This window comes from Lepidochelys kempii, chromosome 21 (genome assembly GCF_965140285.1).
Source record: "Lepidochelys kempii isolate rLepKem1 chromosome 21, rLepKem1.hap1, whole genome shotgun sequence".
Classification (NCBI taxonomy): Eukaryota; Metazoa; Chordata; order Testudines; family Cheloniidae; genus Lepidochelys; species Lepidochelys kempii.
The window spans coordinates 8911163-8930220 of record NC_136400.1 but is presented as its reverse complement, the minus strand read 5'-3'; the positions used below and the strand labels follow the sequence as shown (position 1 = coordinate 8930220).

Below are 19058 nucleotides of genomic sequence, written 5' to 3'. Positions count from 1 at the left end.
TAGAGGAGATTCAGCAACCAGAGAAGCCCGGAATAAAATCTGCCCCCATCCCATTACTCTCTGCAATGGGGAGTGTTGCAGAGACACACACAGAACATTCTCTGTGTACAATTTCCAGCTTGCTGCTGCACTGGGAATTCAGGCTCCCCCTGAAAATCAGCCTATTGATGCAGAGTCATCTGGTGGTCTGCGTGAAGCGAGTTCGGTGGGTCTCAGCCCGAACTGCCCCCAGACAGTTGCCCACGCCACAAAAAGCTGCCATCATAATTAGCCTCCTTTACAGCCAGTCTTAGCAAAGTGTCCAAAGATTAAAGGGGAAGACGCTCCCCAGAATCCTTCACACTGGCTACTTTGACACCCTCCTTGCTGCACTGCTACAGACATCACTAAAGATGCTGGGGTGCTTATGAGATCCAAAGGGGAGCCCTGCACAAGTCAAGGTGGGAGAGTGAAAGGAAGCGGCGCATAGGGACAAGGAGAACCAAATTCCATTCTGTCCTCCTTAGACTGCAAACGCCTTTGGGCAGCAAGTGTCCCTTTGTTACAGGTACATACAGCGCCTAGCGCAAGGGGGCTATTGCACTGCTCTAGGGCACCAACACATCTGCTCCAAGCAGAGTGAGAAGAGCTGGGTTAGTTCCTACCAGCTCAGTTCCTTCCGTTCTCATGGGATGAAGATCCTCTGTGGTTTCAGGTGAAGCTGGGGGTTCTGTATCCAGTGCAGAGCCGGCCTGGCTGGAAGGGTCTGTGGCTGTCTGGCTAGCTTCCGACTGGACCTACAGAGGTTTCAGATGGGATGAGGGAAGGAGATTAGACAACCAGAGGAGGACAGCAAACGGGTGAGCTTGCGTTCCCTCTGCCCAGGCTACAGCTTCACGCCACGATGTTGGCCATGAGGCTGCCAGTGCAGCACCTTTCACCAGCACTTAATTCACACCCTCGCTACGGCAGAACAATCACCAGCCTGTACCTGGGCCTAAGAAAGGGGAAACGAATCTCCCCCTAGCAGGCTTCTGTACCTGAGGTTCACTCAGCATCTCCAAGAACTCGACTGAGCCCTCAACAAGGAGATGAAAGGGGAAACCGCACCAGGGACTTCTCAGCTGGAACAGAGGGAGGTGCAGTCAGCAGCTGCCTGCTGCAAAATGGCCCTGGTAAGGCTGCTGCTGCTTGCCTTTGCCAAATATAGAGGGCCCATCCCAGCAAGGCATGCTGGGAAAAAGAATTTCCCATAAGACGGTGACCTTGCTCTAAGAGAGTGAGTAGGCATCAAAAAGTCGCTAGGGAAAGGGGCTGTGCCGGTTATCTTCTCCTATGGCCCCACCTTAGATTGGACGCTCTTTGGGCAGAGACAATACCCGCCTCTCTCCCCATACCCTGTAGCACCCGAGTTTCACACAAATCCCCCTACACCCAAGGGACTTAGGACACAACCTCGTCCTTGGGACCCATCCATTGGCCAGGAAACCCAGCCCGTTCCCACCCCGCCGCCCTTGACCTGGGGTGGTTTGGGTTCTTCCACTGGAGCTGCGGAGTCTTTCTTGGATTTTCCAGGCTTCTTGGGCGCTGCTGTTTTCGCTTTCTCTGTTTTAGACGAAACACTTTTCTTTCTACTCGACTGGAGGAAGGAAAAAGAGCAGAGGCTGGAATCTCTCTTTCTCTTATGTCTTCCTATGGCCCTCCATTACTGCTCTATCTTAGCCCCTCAGATTCTTTATTGTGTTTATCCTTGCCACACCTCTGTGAGGCCGGGCTAAACACAGAGTGACTATGTGACTTACCTTACCTTACAGGTCACACAGCGACACTGTGGCAGAGCAGGAATTGAACCCACGTCTCTGAAATCCAAGGCTCAGGCCCTAACCCCTGGGCCAGCCTTCCCCTCCTTGGCTAGCAGCCTGCAGGCTTTTCTAGCTGTGGTTGGGGATTCCAGTGAGACTTTGGGCATCTCCCTTCCCCTCCCTGGCCCATGGACCGTCCTCGGCTGAAAGACAATGGGTGAGACTTCCCAAAGCCGCCTCCAGGGGTTGGCTACCCAGTCCATATTCGATTGCCGCAGGAACCAGACATCCCAATCCCTCAGTCAGCTTTGGAAACACCAGTCCGTCTTTCCAGGCTGCAGTTCACCGGGGGCAGCCAGGCTCTAGCTTTGTGGGGCTTACTGCTCTGGGGAATGCCCACCACGACCAACTCCACAGCAGCTAAGGGCCAAGTTCTCCGCTCGGTTACGTTGAGGCAGCCCCATTGACTGTGACATGCTCGTGTAAGGGGGGGGGGAGGATTTGGTCACGCATGGGGGGCGCCCACCCTGTGTCTACTCGGTGGGTCCCCACGGGCAGTCACCCTTCAGGGCTAGCCAAGCAGCGCAAGCAGGAACCCCAGCCACAAGCGGGTTGGGTATAAGACCAATTCCTCCTCACCGGCCCCTCTGCCCCCTGCCTGGCTGGGGCGCGGAGAAGCATGAGGGGCTGGACTCCAGAACCCGGCTCATCCCCTCCGCCGCCCTCCTGGCGGGAAGCAGAGAGACGCCGCTCTCCTCTTACCGCCGAGCGTCTCTCTGGGGAGCGGGAGGCCGACGACCTGGACAACTTGAACTCTTCTGCAAAGAGACCAACAGGGACAGAATGAGGCAGACAGAACGAGGGGGCAGCAGGGATGCTGGGCCTATGGGGGCTGGGCCACGTTCCTCCTCCTGAGTGAGGGGCAGGAGCTCTGGTTTTAACACTGCCCTCCAGTCCCAGCCCCATGCTGGGTGGAGAAAAATCAGATGGGTCCTCCTGGGCCGCTCCTCAGCCCAGGCAGATTCTGCCACCCAGCCTCTCCTATGGGCTTCAGTCTTCCTCCTTCCACCTCTGAATCCTTCTCCTAACAGAGCCACGTGCTGACAGTCAGCTGTGCCCCATACCGCCCTGCTTGCCGCTCTTCCTGGGACCCCTGCGATCGATCCCCGGGGATCCAGACCCTGCTCCCCAGGCCAGAGACACCTCCGTGGCAGGCAGAACTGGCAGGACTTTCTCACTCAGTGCTGAGACCCTGGAATGCAGCTCGGGATGGGGCATTGCCACCCAGGGGCTGTTTCCGGGGCTAAGGAGCCCATATGGTGTATGGCCTAGGCCCCCCAAGGGACTGACCTCTGGAGGAGCAAGACTGAAAGCGGTGGTAGTGAGGGTCGAATTTCCCCCGGTAGCCGCCTCGGAAAGGGCCGCGGTGATGCTTCCAGCCGCGGCCACGATACTTCCTGGGGAAGAAGCCTCGCTCCCTGCGGAAGGAACAGGTGGCCCTGTGAGTAGCTTCTCTCATTCTAGTCAAAAGAAAGTGTTAGCCCTGGAGGCTCCATCCGGGGCTCCAGACAAAGGGCAGAGCCAGGTCCTCACTGGTATTTAGATCCCACCCTGGCGCTCCAACCTCCAGGGCTGGCCGGCTGCTTTTACCTTTCCCCAGGCCGGCACGCCCATTTCCTCCTTCCCCTGGTATCTACCCCCCTGGCAACCCCACCCGTGTCCTTCCCCTTCTCCCTCCAGATGAGATTATCCCCCTTAGAGTGGTGCTGCCTGGACAGTCACAGCTGAAAAGTGGCAGCAGTGGGAACAGCCCAGCCAGAGATGAGCCTGGGAGCAGTGGGCTATCCTGGGATCACTTGACTTGAGTGCAGATTGTGGGTCATGCCAGCACTGCAGGGTGATTGGATGTGCTCTTTGGGCAACCCTCGCCTGGGATCTGGCCCACTCAGCGAACCTCTCTGTAGGCCCCCCTTGGAATTTCAGAGCCTTGGCCCCAGGCAATAGGCCCATCCCCGCCAGCCAAAGCCCCCTGCTCCCGCCAACACCCACGTGCGTCCCCTGCCGACACCTGCCTGTCCCAGGAGTTGCCATGTTCCTCCCTTGATATTGACTTCAGGCAGTGCTGGTTAGGTGGCGTGGCCTGAGAAAAGGGAGACTTGTTACACAGGTTGTGGAGATGGCGGGGTAACTCTGGGCGCTTTGCACAGGGTGCTTTGCAGAAGCTCAAAAGGCAGAGCAAGGGGAGACCTGCTCGCTCACTCCGCCTCCCTGAGCAAGGAACAGAGCCCAGGCGTCCTGGTTCCCAGTCACCTGATCTAAACACCAGGCAACGCTCCGCTCCCAAGGTCTGGGGATAGAACCCAGGTGTCCTTGTTCCCAGTCCCCTGCTTTATATAGAGTTGACCATGCTACTTCTCTGGAAGGGACTCTTCTGAAATTTGACGACGCAGAACAGCAGCAGTGCAGTATAAGAGGGGCGGGGGGTGCGCACACACTGGGGACACGTTTGCTCAGCTCCAGTCCCTCAGCAAAGAGCCCTCAGGACATGGATGTACATGGGTCATGCTCCAGGGGTAAGTGCAGGGAACTAGGAGCCGGGGGGCAAGGCAGATCCAAGTGGCAGACGGACAGATCTGCAGGCTCGGACTTGCCAGATTCACCAACGTACAGCGTGCCCCATGAGAGACTGTATACAGTGATAAAGAAATCAGCTCCAATAGGTCTCCTGCAGAACATGACAGAGGACAGACTACATGGCGTTTCTCCCCGAGTTTGCAGGGTGGGAGCAGAACATCCCTCTGGTTTGTCCAGCACAGGAAGGCTCCGTTCACTTGGGATCCCCAGCACTGTAACCAGCCCTGCAGAGATTATACTAGTGTTATCCTTTGCCTGCCCCCCAACACCAGTCTGACCGCTGCCCACCTCTCACTGTCTGCATGGGCACAATGGTGCCCTGCGCACCAAAGCTCAACCCCAACCCCACTTACCAGGTGCCACCCATCCCTGAAGCCTTCCTCGTGCCACCCGGGTTGGTTCTCCCACCTGGCTGGCTGTGGATGGTCCTGGGGTGCCCAGCACCCACCGTTGTCACCCCCGTAAAAGTCAGCGGGATAGGGTTCAATATCTCGGGAAAAGGGCTGCAAAGACACAACACGTGGGGTGAGGGCAGTCCTGAGTGAGATACGCGGGGATGCATGACCTGCCCTTGTGTCACAGGGACAGAGAGATCTCATTCGCAAAGATTGCCAGACTGGATCAGACCTGGGAGTGGGGCCATCTACTCCAGCATCCTGTCTCCATCAATGACCAGCACCAGCTGGTTCAGAGGAAGGTGCAAGAACCCCTGCAGTGAACACTATGGAATAGCTGGCCCAAAAGGGAATTTTCCGCCTGACCCCATCAGTTAGTGGCTGTCTCCTACCCTGAAGCCTGAGGATTTGTAGCGTTTACATGATATTTTTATCCTATGAACTACAACTGTGGAAGCTCTCACTGTCCCTATAAAGGTCTCATCCTATTGGAAATCCTACAGAGCTTTTGCCCTCAGTATGATACCTTGTGGCAATGAGTTACACAGGTTAATTTATACACCCGGACTAAACAGTGTTTCCTTTTAGGAGCTTTCAGTTTCCTTCCAAGGTCATTGGCTGTCTTCTTGTTCTTGGACCGGGTGGGAAGGTCAGCAGGCACCCCCCCCCCCGAAACTACCATCTCCCCCATTCATTATTTTACAACCCACTCTCAGGGGTTCCCTCCTTGTTAAATCACAGAGGGAAGGTGGGCAGGGGTGGTTTCCCAAGGAGCTCCCAGGGCTGTCAGCTGGAGGAGTGCTATTTCACAGATGGTGTAGCGAGTTGCCAAAGGTCCCACAGCGAGTCAGTGGTAGAATCAGGAACAGAACCCAGGTGTCCTGACGCCCAGGCCCCTGCTCTAAACTCCAGACCAGAATGTGGAGTGAACTGTACGAAACCGGATGGCTTGGGACGGCAGTACTAAGAGGAACACCGTCAGTGGGGGCAGGGGTCTCGGGTCCAGATATAAGCCTCCGGCCCTTTCCCTCCCAGACAGGTGGCAATCGTCTTCCTCTGCCCACCGCCCTTCAACTGGGGGGCATTAGCACTTCAGGCCCTATCTTCCCCTCCTGCCCCATCTTCCCCTCCTGCCCCCTTGCTTTTGCTGGGAAAGAGTCAAGCCCGCAATGATGTAACACCTTGGCCTGCTCCCAGACTTCATAGCCCTTGGGAGGCAGAGGCTGGTCAGGACTCCAACAAGAGGCAGTGCTGACCCTCAGACCCTGCCGGTGCTCCCCATTCTCTGCCCTTTGCTCCTGACCTGCCCCCCTTCCTCCGACAGTTAGTTCCTGACCCCCTTAATACTGTGGTCTCTGAATTCCTCGTTCCCTACCTCTCAGGGAGGCTCTGTTCATGGGCATCCCTCCCCCGGAGCCGTGACCAGCTCAATCAGCCAAGCAGATCTTGCGTTGGTCACTTACAGACAAACCAGGAATTCTCTCTGCTATCCACAGCCCTCGCACTGTCTGCATGCACACAACAGTGCAGCAGGGCTCAGCCTGGACCCCACTTACCGAGTGCCAACCACCCCTGAAGCCTTCCTCATGCCTCCCAGGTTGGTTCTCCCACCTGGCTGGCTGCAGATGGTCCTGGGGTGCCCAGCACCTGCCCGTGTCACCCCCGTAAAAGTCAGCGGGGCAGGGTTCGATGTCTTGGGAAAAGGGTTGCAAAGACCCAACACGTGGGGTAAGGGCAGTCCTGAGTGAGACACGTGGGGATGCACGACCTGCCTTTGTGTCACAGGGACTGAGGTCTCATTCATAGGGATTGCCAGACTGGATCAGATCTGGGACAAGGGCGGGAGGGGGCATCTACTCCAGTATCCCATCTCCGTCAAGGAGCAGCACCAGCTGCTTCAGAGGACGGTGCAAGAACCCCTGCAACGAACACTATGGAATAAGTGGCCCAAAGGGGAATTTTCTGCCTGACCCCATCAGTTAGTGGCCGTCTCCTACCCTGAAGCATGAAGGTTTGTAGCCTTTATGTGGTCTTTTTAGCCTGTGAATGTAACTGCAAATAGTCACATTATCCACATCAGTAAATGTCTATTCCCCTTTGAACCTGACTGAACTCTAGGCCCCAGGTTAATTACGGGTAGTGTAAATAAAAGGACCTGCTCCAATCAGTTTAATCAATGTCCCCTTTTTCCTGGGCGATGAAGGAAGGTGAATAGGAGCGACCCATTTACCTTCTCTCAGCCAGTCACCGTTTTATGCCTCTCCATTGCTGCTTTAGGGCACTTAACTGTGAGGTAGGTGGGCAAACCCTGTTTGCTTGTGGTTAACTGCTGGGGAAACCGAGGCAAGAAAAGGTCGAATGACTTGCCAAGGGTCACACAGAAAGTCAGTGGCATGGCCAGGATTAGAGCCTAGGTGTCCAGCCACCCAGGCCCCTGCTAGGGCACTTGGGCTCTCTGGGAGTGAGCAGCAGGAATGGCCTGGGTGGCCTGGAACAGCAGCAGCCAGAGGGAGGCTAAGATGTTCTCCTGGGAAGCATTAGCTGGAAGGATACTGGCTGGTCCTCAGGGGGTGAATCAAGCCCCGGGCATGGAACAGCTTGGCCTGTTCCTATGGTTTGGTGGGTTTGTGACCCCTGGGAAGCAGGGCCAGATCAGGACACCTGACAGAGCCAGTCTGGACCCCCTAGCCCTCACAGGGCTCCCTCCCCGTCTTCCTGACCAGCCTAACATCCTCCCCGCCACTCAGGAAGGCTCCACTCATTTGCATGCTGGTCACAGAGCTGTGCCCAAGCAGCGATTGCTTATGCCTGCCCCAAGAATTCTCCGCGGGACATCGTCCTCACGACCCACGTCCCCTGCTCCTGCCCTAGCCCCAGCTCACCTGCGGCCCACCTCCCATGCTCTGCCTGGGCACAATGCCCCTCCAGGCTCAGCCCAGACCCACTTACCGAGTGCCACTTGTCCCTGAAGCCTTCCCCACGTCTCCTGTGTCGGTAATCCCAGTTGGCTGCCTGCTGATGGTCCTGGGGCGCCCACCCCATGTCCTCGTCACCCCTGCGAAAGTCGGCAGGGTAGGCGGAGGGGTTGATGTCCTGAGGGCAGGGCTGCAAAGAGGATACATGTGGCGCGGGGGGAGGGCAGCGATGAGCACGACACATGGTGAGGCAGGATCTTCTCCTTTACCTCAGTGACAGCACTCTCCTTGCTGCCTCTCAGCAGGTGGACCGCGGGGGGCACAGTTACATGGGTGGGAACGGGCACATTTTTAACCTACTCCTGGGAAACGATTCTTGAAGCAAAGGGGAGACTGAAACGCCTCTTATTCCACATGTTCTTCCCATTCCCAAAGCATCACAGCAAACATGAGATACAAGTCAGCAACGAGCCCCCTGAATCAGCTGCAGCTTCTGATGGAGGCAGGCCAGAGCTGTTCCCAGGGCCATGACACAACGCCTGTCTGAGACTCGGAGACAATGGATTTACATCAGAGATGGAGCTTGCTGTGTAGCTCCATGGTCAGGAAAGAGGTGTGACTGGCCCCCCAAGTTCATCTCAACTGACCATTAACTCTGGAGCCTAATGACGGGGATGTACAATATTTGACACCATCAGCCATTTCGCTGCTGGTTGTATTGGTGGAAACAAGCCAGCTATTCAGGGAGCCTGGCCAAGGACTGGGTGGAACACCACCATTTCCCTCCCCCATACACACTCTGACTCCCACTTGGAAAGCAAGGAAAGTAGACTGAGAAGGGAGAAAACCAGGCGCCTCCTGTCACTGGTGACCTTATCCTTCCGTCCATGCTTACAACTCCCTCCTCTCCCCAGCCATGTCCAGGGCACGCTGAACCATTTGGAAATTAACTCTTTGTTCCCCGGGGAACGAGCAAACTCTGCCACGGTCCCATCTCTTCCCGCAGCACCAGGTTACACCATCTCCTCCCCTCCGAAGCCACTTACGTAGAAGAAACCATTTGGGTGCCTTCTTCCGGGGAACATCCTGTTGCTCAAGGCGAAACCCCTCCTCATTCAAGCCCTGGGAGAAAAGGGGCGGGGAGGGAAATGTTGTGAGTTCAATTGATTAACAACTGAAACCCCACATAACTCAATCAATCAATCAGCACAGACAGACCTCAGCCCTTCATAGCCCACTTGTTTATCACCGCTGAAGCGTGGCGGTTAGCTACACTGACTTCCTTTTCCATTTCGGTAACACCCCTCGCTTTGCTATTAGTACATTTCCCTGCCCTTAGGGCACGTTTTATACAAGTCAGTAGGATCGCAGACCTGTCTGCCACACCAAAGTCAGCTGCTACCAATTTTCCACGATTTCTCTCACCCCAGTTTGTTGGTAAACCGTACAGTCAATTGCTTGACCACACTTTGGCTTGTTACGAAATATACTCAAGAGAGTACATAACCAAAGTCAGTCAGATTTACAGCTCAAAGTCAGTAATAATGGAGTAGAGGTAAAAAGTTTCAATACAATACCCGTTTCCAGGAAGCAGCGTGGTTACAAAGAAGGCAGGGGTCCAAAGTTACACCCCTCAAGCTATCCTTTTTCTGTCCAACCCCTCCACAAGTAATGAGATACTGTATGCATCATCTGAGGCTAGATTTAACCAATCATCTTTCTACTTTGTTTTTCTGGTACCATGCTGTACCTGTTAGCTCTCTGTTCTGAACTCAGCCATTCCAGATACCAAGGGCGTGAAGGCATCCCCTGGGCTTGTTCCAGAGTAGAACACTCATATATCTTGTCCTTATCTTTGAGACATTCTGTTAGACTTGCAACAGAGGTCTCCCTACGGGATGGGGAATAGGCAGATATCGGACACAGTGTTGGTATATAATACTCTAAAATGCTCTTTTTTGATTACAAAACAAACCTTACTCACTCCACATTCACACCCCAAACATACTATACCAGAGCCCAAAGGTTAGAATGATCCTGATGGCCAGCCGAGATTCCCTCTGATCATAAGATTATAAGATGAGGGGAGCCAGTGAAAACCACATCTATATCCACATGGACTCTAGATCAATAAACGACTCCCATTTGTAGAAATCATAGGCAACCATTTATAGTCCATTCCATCGCGTCATCGGTTCTTTGCCTTTGTTTACTAGGCCTTCTACCCACACAATTCCAAAGACACTATCCAGGGCGGGCCACCATGATCCAAGACGGGCCGCCATGATCCAAGACGGGCCATTTCCTCCAATTCTTATACCGTTTTATATCAGTCCGGCTGGTATTGTTTCCTTTTCTGCTGATTTTCTGTATTTTTCTCGGAACATAACAAGATTGTTTTTCCACAAATAGTTCTAATAGTCCTTGACCTTAAGTTCTTGCTTCGGTTGTCAACTTACAATGCACGTATTCATGTCAAGCATGCGTCATTCATACCAGGCCTCAATAACCTATAACATATTTCTACATAAAGATATAAATCACAATGTATATTGATATATATATGTATATCCCAACAATTCCAGGATTGGTCAGAGAGACTAACTCCCTACCCGTTACTATGGTAAAACATCCACATGTTCTGTTCCTGACAGTTTTACTATCTTCTTAAGCCGAAGTTTACTTCAGCTAATGCAAGGTGCTGTATGATACTTAGCACAAGTGGACAGGGTTATAGAAAGACAGAGGCCAATTCAGGCTGTGTAACTGCTTGAAATATATATATATAATCTAATGGCACAGAAGAACCTCAGAGTTATGAACAGCAGAGTTACGAACTGGCCAGTCAACCGCACACCTCATTTGGAACCGGAAGTACACAATCAGGCAGCAGCAGAATCATAGAATCATAGAATATCAGGGTTGGAAGGGACCCCTGAAGGTCATCTAGTCCAACCCCCTGCTCGAAGCAGGACCAATTCCCAGTTAAATCATCCCAGCCAGGGCTTTGTCAAGCCTGACCTTAAAAACCTCTAAGGAAGGAGATTCTACCACCTCCCTAGGTAACGCATTCCAGTGTTTCACCACCCTCCTAGTGAAAAAGTTTTTCCTAATATCCAATCTAAACCTCCCCCACTGCAACTTGAGACCATTACTCCTCGTTCATGACTGAACGTTCAGAGACAAGCCCCACCCTCACACAAAAAACACCCCCCACCAATACAGTACGGTACTGTGTTAAATGTAAACTACTAAACAAAATAAAGGGAAAGTTTTAAAAAAGATTTGACACGGTAAGGAGACTGTTTCTGTGCTTGCTTCATTTAAATTAAGATGGTTAAAAGCAGCATCTTTCTTCTGCATAGCAAAGTTTGAAAGCTGTATTAAGCCAATGTTCAGCTGTAAACTTTTGAAAGAACCATAATGTTTTGTTCGGAGTTACGAACAATCCCCATTCCCAAGGTGTTCATAACGCTGAGGTTCTGCTGTACGTTGATATTGTTACTCCTGGGGGAATTCCGCGCCACTGCGCAATGCAGAATTTAAGGTTGTGCGTTCAGGATTTCCTTCCCCGCCCCAGAAATGGGCTGCAGTACTGCTAGCTGCCACTAGCAGGTGACACTGCTGTGGGGAGGGAGCTAGAGGGATCCTGGCAGCTGCAGTTCCCAGCATGCCTTGAGGGAAGGAGAGGGTGGCACACAGGAAACTCAGCCTGGGACCCAGCATCAGTCTGTTTCTCCTTCTGGATCCTGGGCTCTAGGGGAAAGGGAGGTGTCTGGGCAAGGGGGGGCCCTGCGGCTGGGCTCTGGAGGGAAGGGCTTGGGGGGTGAGAAACTGCCTTGTCATAGGGGTTTCTTTCACTCTCTACTCCTGGGGGAATTTTTGCGTGTGGGTCTGTATTGTTACAGACATACTTGCTGACAGCTATTTTGAAATAAATTACCAAAATAAATGAAACTGGCGTGATTATGTAGTGTTATTTTGACAAATAAAATTTGCAGAATTTTAAAATATTGTGAGCAGAATTTTTATTTTTTTGGCGCAGAATTCCCCCTGGAGTAAATTATTGTGTGTTTAATGCATATTGATATCCGTAGCCCAAACAGTACATATTGATATCCGTAGCCCAAACAGTACATATTGATCATGTGATATGTATTTATTAGACCAGCATATATTGGTCAACAGGGGAGTCATCCGTTATTAGGTAGGCCAGCGTCACCAGCTGATAGGGAGAGAGAGCACTACAGGGGGGTAGAGCGTGTGGGGGAGGTTGAGGTTGTATATTAGGAAACACTTTTTCACTAGGAGGGTGGTGACACACTGGAATGCGTTGCCTAGGGAGGTGGTGGAATCTCCTTCCTTTGAAGTTTTTAAGATCAGGCTTGACAAAGCCCTGGCTGGGATGATTTAGTTGGGGATTGGTCCTGCTTTGAGCAGAGGGTTGGACTAGATGACCTCCTGAGGTCCCTTCCAACCCTGATATTCTATGATTCTATGTCCCCTTCCAGGCCCTGTCTCCACAGGTTTGTAGGGGGTGGCTTTCAGCCCAGCTGGCTCAATGGAGTTGGAGGAACATGACTGAGAAGCCCCCTTACTGCTCATTGCAAGTTTACACCAGCTCAGCTCTCAGATGGTGGATGTGTGAAGCCTACATGACACTTGCCCTTAACGGAAATCCACTGCACGTGGTCAGGAACAGCTCCGGAGCACGTGTCCTAACTACCATTCCCACTACGGATGAAAAGCACTGGTGACAGGCGAACACACACCTGATACAAAGCCTACCGACACCAACTGTCCATTGACGGGGCCTTAGGGGCTTGATCCTACCACCTTCATTCACGTGAGCAGCCTTGTGAACTGGCTTGGGCAACTCCGGCAGTACAATCTATCATGCCGAGCGTCTGCAGTGAGAAATATGGAAAACACTCCCTTGCCCCCCAGCACTGGCCTTAGGAGGTCACATGTGCTGAACACTCCAAAAAACCTCCATGGGCCCAGTCTTGGACCTGCGGCACACTGCAGATTGTTCTCAGCCCTACTGAAAGTGATAAGCGCTGAGCGTACTTAGCCCCAGGAGGGGTCTGGGGCCTGTTATTTTTAGCAGCTCTCCTTCACTACACTGCCCAGGACTATCCCCTGCAATTTTAAATGAATGCCTCAGATTTAAATTTGGCCTCTGCTAGACACACAGTAAATAAAAGCTTTTATAAAAGCTATGACCAGTAGGAAGGATATTGCACACACAAAAATCCAGTGAAAGCTGTTTGAAATAGATAAACACTGTCCTGCCCTCTGCAGTCCAAAGGCTGGCCCATTAAGAGCCTGAAAGCGAAACTGACCATAAACAAAAATGAAACTGATGTCATCTATTTGCATTGTGAGAAATGGGACAGGAAAGAAAACAAACTGGATGCAATAACAAACAGCAGGGCTTGGGAGTGGGGGGTTATGGTTCTTTTCCAGCTCTGGCACTGGCTCACTCTGTCACCTCACATCCCCTCTCCGGGCCTCAGTTTCCCACCTGTAGAGTGGGCATGATGAAACTTCTGTGCCTTCACAAAGCACTTTGAGAGCAGGGGTGGGGGGGACTGGCCATTGATTTTCCCAAGACACATGCAGTACTGCTAACCCCAAATGTTCCAAAATCATGGAGTCAGGCCGCCCAAAATCATGACATTTTTAAAAAAATAATATTTTGGGGGGTTCTTTCTATTTTCCTTCTGTTTTCTGGGCCCTCAGGATGCATTCGGGTCACAATTTCACTTATTTTTACTTTTAATGAAAACTAAGATTCCCAACTAACCATGCATCTCTGAGTGCTGGAGCTTTAAAGCAAACAGGAAATATTGCAATAAAACCACCAGAGCAGGCAACACTGTCTTGCCTCTCAAAATAGACCACTTGATTCGGGGACCAATTAACTTCAGTTTTTGAATAAGGAACTTGAAACAAGTAAAATGCCCAGGCAGGTTGAGCACAGGGACAAGGTCAGTTTTTATAAATGCCATTTTTATTTAAGATTGGTGGGGGAAGCCTTTTGTTTGAAACTTTCCCAATAAAAGTTGTGGACTTCCAAATTGTACACTTAGGGCTTGTCCACACTTGATAGTTAGCTCAGATTAAGGTAAGATTTGGAATGAGAGCATCCACACATGGATTTTATCAGGAATAGTTTCTTGCTTTAAATTCACACGTTACCTTATACTGGATTAACTTTCATGTGTAGACAAGCCCAAGCGCCCAGGAATAACACTAGAATAGCAATTCCTCAATAACTGGCTCTCTCTTGTTTCCACACAGCACCCAGCATAATCAGGGTTTCTGGGCATTACTACAAGCCAAACCCTCAGTGCTAGTCCTATCGATCTCGTCTGGCCTGCCTTTCCACAATGGTGTAATTAATAACAAAAACACCTGGCCCATATTCCAGCCCAGAAGCAAAATATGCTCTATAAACCGCGAAGCAGGGGTTCCCAAACTGTGGGCACAGTCCTGGGTGCTCTGCCATCATGGGCAGAGTATTTTTGGGGGGGGCCCAGCAGTGACGCCAACCACGCTGTGTGTCCAGGGCAGTTTCCCCATACGGGCTGGGTAATGGCCACCACGCCCTCCAGGCTCAGACAGATGTAGGCCTTGGTGCCCACGAACCACGGGGTGCTGGTGGCCACAGTAACAGTGTAGGGCCGACATGACCCGGCCGAGTGCACACACAGCCACAAGGAGTGGAGATTCCCACACTGTGCCAACCAGGGACTGAGTGCACAGCTGGGCCCTGCAGCAGCACCCCCTCGGACACAATCCCTCCCTACATCCCGAGCTACCCCCCTCTCTGCACATAGCCCCGAGCTATCCCATCTCTGCCCCCTGAGCTACACCCCTCTCTGCACACAACCCCTGGCTACCCCCTTTCTGCACCCTGAGCTACACCCCTCTGTTAGCCGATGGCCAAGGATGTTTGGTGAGGTGCCAGCTATGCCCGTTTTATACCATCCGTGACTTTAACCGCTAGGACGCACTGTCCCTTCGCGGCGGGCAGCCCGGGCTAGGCTGACGGATGCCCCAAGGTCCTAAACACCCGTGACTTTAACTGCTAGAGCTCAGAGCTCCTTCGCAGTGGGCAGTCAGGATTGACTGACAGGCGCCCCAAGAGTTTGCCCCGTGGAGGCGGCACAACTCAACGCTAGGCTCTTAGTACTCTCACCTAATGGCCAGGCTTTAGAGCCAAAACGGCTGAGGTTCTTTAATTGTGTTGGCTGCTTTACAGTAAACCAGAGAAACAAGTCAGGCTTATGCACAAATGGTTACCAAAATTTATTAAACTAGATTCTAATCATGTGGTTACAAAATTGCTAGTGCCTACTTATTTAAATGTAGAGATGTTACACACACAAACAAGTCACAAAACTGAAGTCACAATCCCAAAGAGAGAAACCAAAGTATAGAGCTCTATTTCAAAATATGTGTACACTAAAGATAGGAGATCAGGTGTGGGTGCTTCTTACCCTCCTTGCATCTCTCGATTCCAGCAGTGCCAAGCCAGGATCGGTCACTCAATTCCGCGGAAAGACGAATAAGGGACAAGGCGTAGGGACCCTCTTAGCTGCAGAAGCCTTGGGAGGCTGTCACTTATCTGACCAGCAGATAGATAGTGAAAAGCACTCAAAAATCATGGTGCTGCAGGTCCCCTACTTATACCTCTGTACTCCTTTATTCTCTTTCTCCTTTCTTATGCCAAATTGGGGCTGGTCTGTCTGGGCGACGCCAGCTCTCACAAGAGTAGTTTACACTTGCAAGGGAGAGAAACAATAAGTGTCGACTACTGGACATTCCTTTCATTAGGGTAAATATTTTCCCACCTAGGATGTTGGGGGGTGTGCATCACGCTATTTAGTAGGGGTTAAGAGCCATGTCTGTCACAGCTTCTTTGTCTGCTGGGAGCCTAATCGTTGTATATCTTCCCAGAGGCACATTGTAGGAGCACACCTGTGCTTCTCACAGCTTCAAAGGCTGTGCTGGAATTGATGTTAAGTGCCCTGTTGTTTTGGCTCCCTTGTGTTCCCAGCAATGCTGGTCTGAGAGGGGGGGGCTGGCTGTCTGGCTACACCCCCTCTGCACACAACCCCTAGCTACCCCCTGACTGCACCCTGAGCTATCCCCCGACCTGCATGCAGGCCCTAGCAACTCCCTGCCTGCATCTTGAGCTGGCTGAAAGGCTGAAAATGGAAGGGGAGATCAGCTTGAGTCTCACGAACTTATGTCCCCAGCTGGAACACCTGTGCAAGGAGAAGCGGGCACGGCCATCCCATTAAGAGGACTCCTGGTCTGCAAATTATTTTACATCTGGATTTACCCTATTTTTTCTTCTCTAATTAGTAGAGAACAGGGTTGGGTCTTTACTCACACCGCACAGAAATGTAGCTATTCCGCTTAAAAAAAATACAAAAAAAAAAAAAAAAAATCAAAGGGCACAGTGCGGTTTTCAACAATGCGGGGCACAGGGGTGCGTGACCGAGCGTTCAGGTTTTATGCGGAAGGGTGCGCTGACCACCACATTTGGCTCTCAGCACTTGTTCCCCGTGGGGGTTTTACGAAACCCGGGCGGCTTCCGAGGTCTTGCAGCATTTCTCTGCGGGCAGCGTGCCGGGCAGGTCAGGTGTGGTAGCACACAGGTAACGGGCTCAGTGTTTATGTGCAAGGGGATGGCGTGTATGGATGGCACACCGAATGTTCACCGGTTCCCTCAAGAAGCAGCAAGGGCGGGCCACAGGCTGCACAGGTAGGCCGCGGGCGGCGGGGGAGGCTTGGGAACCCCCCTGCCAGAGAGACACGAAGGGACCCATCACCCTGCAGGAAGGGCGGCAAGGGGGCATTTTGCTAACAACAGCCAGGCAGGCAAAACACTTTACTAACCAACATTCTCGCTACCCTTTGCAAGCGGGACAGCAGTTGCTATAGGGCAAGGGGGATGGGGGGGGGAGTGGAGCAGCCCCTCCCCAGATTTTTTTCATAGGTCTATAGGCTCCACTTCGACACAGGCGCCCACGCCCTTTGCAGGATGCAACACAACCAGGACGCTGACACAACTTTGCAAACCCCCCCGTCCTCCCCACACACACAATTTTTTTCTGCAATGATCCCCAAGGCTTTGCAATGCACTGAACACATCCAGAATATACTCAGGCCACTCTCTGAATCTTGCATCCTGGCTTTATTCCCCCCACCCAAAACCTCCAATTCACCCGAATTTTGGATTGGTCAAGAAATGCGGGATAGGGCCCACATAGGTCACTCACCCCAACTCCAATGCCCGTGACTGGGCACCCGGGTACAAATCAGCTGAGCGAGAGTGGGCGGTGAGGGGCCGGGGCGGGGGGGCTACTCCAGGCCCCACAGCAAAGCAGGCGTGGGTCTAAAGCTCGACGGGAGAGACCTGACTCCCCACTGCAAGGCTAGCCTAGGGATAAAGAGCCCATCACAGGCCCTTGCTCCTGGGCAGCTGGGGGGCAGCAGCCCCCTTAGCAGCCGTGTGCCCGCGGGCCCTGGCTGCAGACGGCACAGAGCGGAGGGGGAAGCGAGAAACGCGAGTTTCCTTCCAGCGCAAGCTTCAGGAGACTTGGAGTATTTCTGACTCCCCTGCACTGAGCCTGTGGGCGGGGCTGGGGGGGGACACACAGGCCGGTGGCAGCTGCTGCTGATTGCCCTTGATGGGTGGATATTTTGGTCCCACCCAGGCGCTGGCTGGTATATTAACGTCTCCGGGAAGGGAAGTGGTGCTGAGGTGTTCGGGGTTGCACCTTTGCACTTGCTGATGTGTGACACTGGAAACAACTTCCCCTGAGGCCCAAGGACCAGGGCAGCAGGCAGCTAAACTGAACTAAACCCTGAACTAAACCCTTTGAAACTTTCCTCCGGGCGTGTGGCCCTTCCGGGGTTTTAAATTCTGCAGAAAACAACATACATTTTGAGCAGGGGGTGAGACTAGATGACCTCCTGAGGTCCCTTCCAACCCTGATCTTCTATGAGTCTATGACCTCTCTCTCTACAGATCTGTATCTATGGCACCCTGGGTGTCTGCACGGCCTTTCACTTGGGCAGAAGACCTCAAAAAGCTGTGTCTTGATGCAAATATGCCAGCAATTGATGTAATGAGGAACTAAAGACCTGCTGCCCCCCTCTTCTGGTTCCTGCGTGCCTACGGGGAGTATTGCCTCGTGTTGGAACGTTGGCTTGTGAGGCTGAAGTTGTCGGTTCTGTTTTTGGCTACGACCCAAGCAGATGGGAACAGACAGGCACTTTCTATTCCAGTGTCCCAAATACAAGGGAGGGTGAGAAAGATACTTGCTTAGATGATCAGGACCCGTAAAAGACGTCTCACTGAAAAGCAATGAGGACAAACTGTACCCAACTCTGGGCAATGGAGAGAGATGGCACAGATGGCATTGCTCTAAAAAGCCACCTGCCACCAGCTCAGGAATAGACATTGCTGACAGAGGACACATGGGATGGAACCCTGACCACAGCGCGTGACTCTTTCCTGGGTGGACCAAACCGGCCTCTGACAGATACCCGAGGGGGGCTGTCCTATCCTTACACGCTGGCAACCCTTGTCTAGCTTGCCATTGAATAGAATTCACAACGCTGTGGGACCTTGGGCAAATCGTTTTGGTTCTCTGTACCTCAGTTCTCCAGCTGTAAAAGAGGGATGAAAACTGATCTGGCCTCCTGGTTCTTTTCTGCTTTACAAATAATTAAGATTGATGCGGAGGCCTGTTGGGTGAAAAGCCCAGTCCCCATCAATTACTAACCTTCACTAGTTTAAAGCTTTAATAAGAAAACATCTGGCGTGTATATCACTGCCTGAATCATGCCTAAGAGAGAAGTAAAACAAACAGAGCAAGATAGGGTAATGATCAGCTACCCAGGCCTGGGCACAGGTAGGCTGTTTCTGTCATCATCAGGTCGGTGTTGGTCCAGTTGAGTGGGTGCCCTGTGTTGCTCCACATCCCTTTCTTACACACACATCCTTTATGCCGGTGCAGATTATTAAAACGAGTTTAACTATAAATATTCTATTCTAAATATTGCTGGATGAGGCATGCCACACGTCCCTCGGGTTTATTAATTCAAACCTTTATTTGACCCAAAAGCATGGCCTTGTGTTTACAATTAGAAAGCAACGAATGACAGAGATACAGAAAAAGATATTGTCCAATTACCTCCTTCTGGGGCATAGGCGGGTCATGATGGATTTCTCCCACTGGTCTCCAACCACGTCCTTCCTCTCTAGCAGGTTTATGCCTTTTCCACAGCGTGACAATCCAATAAAC

General features: G+C 52.2%; 1 protein-coding gene across 5 annotated transcripts in view; it reads right to left on the bottom strand.

The window, feature by feature from the left end:
* LOC140901196 (uncharacterized) overlaps positions 1-19058 on the bottom strand; it is a 23774-nt gene extending 4716 nt beyond the window's left edge. Inside the window, exons 1-9 of one of the 5 annotated variants that reach the window (XM_073319599.2) lie at positions 18948-19058; positions 8772-8847; positions 7760-7915; positions 4769-4918; positions 3850-3921; positions 3132-3255; positions 2544-2599; positions 1499-1618; positions 645-776 (exon numbers count right to left, since the gene is read on the bottom strand). In XM_073319599.2, coding sequence (XP_073175700.1) covers positions 645-776; positions 1499-1618; positions 2544-2599; positions 3132-3255; positions 3850-3921; positions 4769-4918; positions 7760-7915; positions 8772-8840 — 879 coding nt within the window. In that variant the 5' untranslated portion in view covers positions 8841-8847; positions 18948-19058. Of the gene's footprint in view, positions 1-644; positions 777-1498; positions 1619-2543; positions 2600-3131; positions 3256-3849; positions 3922-4768; positions 4919-7759; positions 7916-8771; positions 8848-9302; positions 9433-9475; positions 9814-17024; positions 17242-18947 lie in introns of those variants that run through there. The other 4 variants (XM_073319595.2, XM_078849761.1, XM_078849760.1 and 1 more) reach the window with 4 other exon arrangements.